The sequence below is a fragment of the Saimiri boliviensis genome, chromosome 13, assembly GCF_048565385.1.
Source record: "Saimiri boliviensis isolate mSaiBol1 chromosome 13, mSaiBol1.pri, whole genome shotgun sequence".
Taxonomy (NCBI): Eukaryota; Metazoa; Chordata; class Mammalia; order Primates; family Cebidae; genus Saimiri; species Saimiri boliviensis.
Genome location: NC_133461.1, coordinates 92235817 through 92241973, shown reverse-complemented (window position 1 = coordinate 92241973; position 6157 = coordinate 92235817). Strand labels below are relative to the sequence as shown.

General features: G+C 42.1%; 1 protein-coding gene across 3 annotated transcripts in view; it reads left to right on the top strand.

The window, feature by feature from the left end:
- Window positions 1-201: 201 nt before the first annotated feature.
- Window positions 202-6157, top strand: part of FGF20 (fibroblast growth factor 20) — a 199048-nt gene continuing 193092 nt past the window's right edge. For all 3 annotated transcript variants that reach the window (XR_012513228.1, XR_012513227.1, XM_003935555.4), the window contains exon 1: window positions 202-1176. Coding sequence is in view for 1 of the 3 variants with exons in the window: in XM_003935555.4 (XP_003935604.2) it covers window positions 891-1176 (286 nt within the window). In the remaining 2 variants the exon portion in view is untranslated. The remainder of the gene's footprint in view (window positions 1177-6157) is intronic.

Sequence of the window (6157 nt, the reverse complement as noted above, 5' to 3'; positions counted from 1 at the left end):
TTTCATGTGTGTCTGGGCAGGTCTGCAAGCCTCAGGTAACGCCCTTTTTCCTTCTCCCTGGCTTACCTTTCTTTGCACCTGTCCACTGCAGGCTCCCAGCGGCTCCCAAGGAGTCCAATTCTCCTCTTCTTTTTCCTCCTACCAGTGCCCTCCTTCTCTCTCTCTCTCTCTATCTCTCTCTCCCCGCCTTCCCTCCTCCTCCCTTCCTCTTCTTCTATATACCTGCCAAGTTGGGCTCTTTTTAGCGCCGATCTATCACTGCAAAGCTCACATCAAAGGCGGTTGCAGGGCCGCAGCTGAACAGCATCACCACTGTCCCAAAGACAACCCCAAAGAGGGGCCTCGACTGCGCCTCCTCGAAGTTGCTGGCTGGATTTGGCCAAGTGCAGGAATGATTTTTGCTAGGGCATGGATGGAGAAGAGCCAAGGGCCTCTTTTGGTCACTTCCGAAGAGCAAAAACGTGTTGAGAGGAGGCCGGTTTAAGATTTCAAACAGAACCTCCCCAGCGCTCATGAAAGGACTTGATTAGCATATGTCAAGAGGACCCGCTTATATACTCGCTGTGTATGTACACAGGACTCTGATCTGATCAGTTTGCGGAGTTGGAGCCCCAGCCCCCAGCCCCAGTCCTAGTATTGGCAGCGGCAGCTATAGCTATTTCGGCAGAGCCAGCAGCCGGCTCCCACCTACCCAAGGAGAGAAGATCGCTCCAAGACAGGGAGCGCTTCCCTGCCATTTCAGTGCAAAGTCCCTCCAGCGACCTCAGAGGAGTCACTGAGCCTTAACTTTTTGTGCTCGTTTTGCTATAATTTTTCTCTATCCACCTCCATCCCACCCCCGCAACACTCTTTATCGGGGGGTGTCTTTTGTGTTCCGGATCTCCCCCTCCATGGCTCCCTTAGCCGAAGTCGGGGGCTTTCTGGGCGGCCTGGAGGGCTTGGGCCAGCAGGTGGGCTCGCATTTCCTGTTGCCTCTTGCCGGGGAACGGCCGCCCCTGCTGGGCGAGCGCAAGAGCGCAGCGGAGCGGAGCACCCGCGGCGGGCCAGGGGCTGCGGAGCTGGCGCACCTGCACGGCATCCTGCGCCGCCGGCAGCTCTACTGCCGCACCGGTTTCCACCTGCAGATCCTGCCCGACGGCAGCGTGCAGGGCACCCGGCAGGACCACAGCCTCTTCGGTACGTACCAGCATCCCGACCCCACCCCCACCCGCGCCCCAGCTGGGCTCCTCGTCCCCTCCCCGTGCACCTCCCTGCCAAGGGCGTCAGCACTGCGCGGAGCCCGGAGCTCCCCTGGACCCATCCGGTGCGAGTTGCAGGCTGCGGCTGAAGGGCGGGCCAGAGCAGGCACCGGCAGAAATTTTCCTGCCCGTTTGTCGCCGCAGCATCTAGCAGGGCAGCAGCTCCAGACGCTGGAGGCGGCAGGAGAAAGGGTGGGCGCTCCGCCGGCTCCTTCCTGCCTTCCCCTAGCTCTTCCCACTGCCGGGGACACCAAGACCTGGTGCACTCGGCATCACAGTTCTGCACTGCATACCTCGCAGGCAGTGTAAAAAAAAATCCCTATATGTTTTTCTCCGATTTGCTTTCTCATTTCCCCCCATGCCTTCCACTTTACAAAAATTAACTACAGGAAGCACTGCGCTTCTTTAAACATGCCCCACTGTTACGCAGCTGATTATGCACCCGGGGCTGCCGCTCACTCAGGTCGTCGCTCTTGGCCTGGGTGGCGAGCATTTACGCGTCTACTTAGAGACCTGCAAATGTTCACCCGAAGAGGTAGCAGATTAACTTTGCGTGGGCAGCTTCGCTAACGTCGGGTTCACCTGTCTGAGATTCTCTGAGCTCCTAAGTTCGATCTGGGTGAGGAAAGAAAAGGAATGGGGGAGGGAGGGGAGGGGGGAAGACTGCCCGGCTACTGAGCATGCCCAGTTTTACAGCCAGGCTCCTCTTTAGAAATTGTGCAACCTGAAAGCAAGGATCTTGGTGTTGACCTTAGGAAAGAGGAAATGGGAAAGCGAAAGAAGATATGGGTGAGAACACAGAGGGACATATTTCAGAATACCTCCAGCAGTGCCTGGGAAGAGAAGGGGTTAAAAGAAAGAAACAAGCAAACGATTGTTAAGGCAGTGTCTGTTGAGGTACTAGATTGGGAGGGTCTCTCCTGTTAATGACTTCCTAACTAGCTGTGTAACTAGAAAGTGCCCTCATCAGTCTGAGGCTTCTTTTCTGTACAAAGATGGGGTTAAATTATATGATCTCTTTTAGGTGCTCTCCGGTTCTAATATCCCAGGATCTTTCCCCCATAGCTGAAGTTTCCATTCTATTAGAGTTAACCTGCAAGCAATCTCAAAGGATTTTGATCCTCAGATATCACTGGAAAAATTCATTACATTAAAAAAAATTCCATTAATTTGTCAGCCACAATCCGTAGTGCAATGGCATTCTTTGAGAATCCACCCATCTCTGAATGGCCCTCTCTTTATCTGATCCTCGCTGTCTTGTTCTTATAATTATTCCTTTCTTGGCTTGTAGGACTCATTAAAACTTTGGAGAAGTGTAAATCTCAGTTTGATGTGGGTATTTGTAACTCTAGATATAGAAATAAGCATGTGGTGGTCGTTTGGTAGCACTTAAAGGCTTAGAAAATTAACTTTTTAAAACCCACATGTTTTCGGCTTCCACTGATCTCTTCCAAATTCCCATTGACCATCAGTCAAGAGTGTCATGACCTAGTGGCCAACCTGGGGTCACTTTTAGAAAGTGGTTTTTAAATTGAGGAGGCTTGAGATTTTTTAACTCCTGGCCTCGGGCAATCTTTCTGCCTTGGCTTTCCAAAGTACTGGGATTATAGGCAGGAGCCACTGTGCCTGGCCCTGCGATTTCCATTCTGAAGAACTTTGCTGACACCAGGTGGCTCAGTTCTCTTGCCTTTAAAGATGACTTCACTCCACGCATTACAGAAAAATCTTCCAACTACCAGAAAGATTTAGAAATAAACACAAATATGATAATACTTAAAGGCAGAGCAGGTAGAAGTTAAGCTTAGGTAATATTCACAATTTCACCCTGGAATACACAGTGTCGTCTTGGAAATTTTAAGATACTTGTAATTAAACTGTAATCGCCTCAATAACAGAAAAAAAAAATAGGTATTTTCTGCTTTGTGTCTGTTTATAAGACTGACCCTATGGGGAGAGATAAGTAAATATTTGTAAACTTGTTAACATTCATTCATGGTATTTAATGGCATTTCTTTAGGAATGGAAGTTGCATATCAGAATTATCCTGCTAGCACATTTTGTTTTTGCTAAACTTGTGTTAATTATTTAGTAGTTGCAAAAAAAAAAAAATGATGGATTGAATTTGTGCCACTCTGTAGTGGGAGGCTATGTATAGGAACAGAATATTCACTGTTAAAGAAAAGGAAGAAAACCTAGATTACTCTGGGAACCAAAAGGAGTGAATGGCCTCCTTACGATATATTATAGTGTATCCCAGTGGCCTTCAATAGCTTAGACATTATAATTTACTACGAGAGAGTGTAGGTAAGAAGAAAATTTATGTTCAACCTGTATAACATTGTATGCTTCTGTTTGTTTGCCTTCTTTTGATGGTGCTTCAGTTACTATTAAATTATTTTTTAATTTTTAAAAAACTCTTATCTTTGTTATCAGAGTGACAACTTTGAAAAACCCAGGGATGGCTTTTTGAGATTTAAAGGAAATAACTTTATTTTTCTGCCAATTTTATACTAATTTGGTCATATCTCTGTGTTTATGATGGAGGTTTTCTGCACAGTAGTACAGTAAGAAGACTTTACCTAATACGTAAACATGGAATCATTTCTTAAAAAAAAAAAAAAAAAAAGTTTAGCCTGAGATCAAACATATTTCTTTAAAGGCTTTTCCTTTATTCTCTACTATTCTCCATAGATTTGTCTGATGTGGTTGCATTGTGGGTTGACTCACCTGTTTATTATGATTATTAAAAAGACTGGCTTTGAAAGTGATACCAGAAAGACAAAGTACCTCCAAGCCTTTTTATGGGACACTGGGCATTAGAAAATCTATCTAAAATCTGTGATTACCTCTTAAGGAAAGTTTTTCATGTCTGCTCTTTGTAAAAGAATTAGCTTGGTTGCCACCTCATATTATAAATAAGAAAGACTTGTCAAATCTCATTTAAGAATCAAATGATTACAAATTACTATGTGGTATACTATTTCCTCAAGGAGAAAAAGGATCAGAATTTAGAAGTGTGACTAAAATCTTTAAGAGGAGCATACACAAAAAATGCGTAACCTCTTTCCCATCAGTCCCATGAACCATTGCCAAATTATTTATGCCTGGTTATATATAAGGTTTTGAGTATTGTTTAATAAAGTTAAAACTATTGCATACAATTATTCTAAGAACATATGTGATGTTTTGTCTTTCTACAACTACATATTTTTTGGCAAGATGACAGCATTAAGATAAGAATTAAAGTATAGGTGGTTTATCTTTTAGTTTTCCAAGAAAAATGAACACTTTATGAGATATGTTAGATAATTAGCTTATATGGAAATTAAAGCTTTATTTTATTGTAGTTGAAAACTTATTCCATTCTGCATTCTAATCACTTAATCGGTTCCTGTTCTTTGCAAGGCAAGGGAATCTTAATGTTAATCAGATACTTAAAGGGAATTAAGTTGCATTTCAGCTACAGTACACTTTTTAATTTGAATGTAACATTCAATACGAAGTAACTATACATTTGTAATTATATCCTGAATGAAATTACATTAATATATATATTTTCTACCAATTATGTTTTGGGCCTATGTTTTTGTATCTGACAGGACTCTTTTGCTAATGAACTTGGCCGTGAGTTTGATTTTCCTTTACTCCCCACCTCTGTATTTGTCCCATGGAGTCTGAGCCTTCTTGCTATATCTTATCTTCTTTCTACCTTAGGCTTTCAGTGAGGGATCCTGGCTCTTTCAAGCCACTTAGAGACTATTTAGCAGAGTATTGTTGCTGTAAGATCCTTGATAGCTCTAGTGTTCTACATGATCTCCTAATAGTTTGAAAGAGCTCATTTGTCTTGCTAAGGATCTATGTTTCTGCCAAAGAGTGAATTAGGCTTTGGATAGAATAGAGCCTGCATATCAGCAAATAGTCAGATTCTGTACTTTCCCTTGGCCTTGGGAGTATCACGTGTCCAAACAGGAACTTGTACAATAAATCAAGAAATGACTTAAGAGCAAGAGTCAGGCTAAATGGTACACATTTATACTGTTTGTAGAGCTCAGGATGGGGTGAGGAGGTGAAGGTAGTATGCTATTGAGGAAGGTAGCTCCAAGCATAGAAAGTACAGCTATGCTTTTTCAGCAGAGTCAAAGAGGGAAGAATGAGACAAAGGCATTAGTCCAAAGTTTAATGTGTGCAGAAAAAAAAGGGTGATTCAGAGGGAGACTTTAAGTTTATAGTTTTTAAACTGTGATGTATCAGCATATTTAGGGAAGAGTTTTTGTTCTTAGTTTATCTACTGATAAATGGAAATAATTCTAGAAAATTATTGATAGCAAATCTACTTGCATGCTAAATTCATTATATTTGGCTATCAGATTTAATGAATTATAAAGTCCTTTTTCTTCTCTGAACTATGCAATTTTATTTTAAAAATTATATAGCAGGAAACATAGCATGTTATATAATCTATAAAGTCTTGAAACTACTGTATTGTCCTCAAGAAACAGAGTCCTGAAGAAGAAACACTGGATTAGGGCTGAGAATGGAAGTTTAAGTAACAGTTCTACCAGTTACAAACATCATGTCCCTTAGGCAAGTCAGTAAGCCTTTCTGAGCCTTAGTTTCTTTATATGTAATATCAGGATAATAATATCTTCTTTATTTATTTTAAGGGCTTGTTTTTTAAGTCCAGATGAGAAAATAGAAACAGATGCCCTTTATTAACTATGAAACACTGTTATACCCAATAAGGGATGCTGCTGCTCCTAGAAACGGATTGATATGATTTTTTGTAAATAAAAACAATGAATAGAAAATGGTTATAATTAACTAAGGGGATCATGGAAAACTAAGAATACTGCTATTATATACAATTTCTAATAATAATAGCTTCCATTTGTTGAATGCCTAAATGTGTGTGCAGAAAA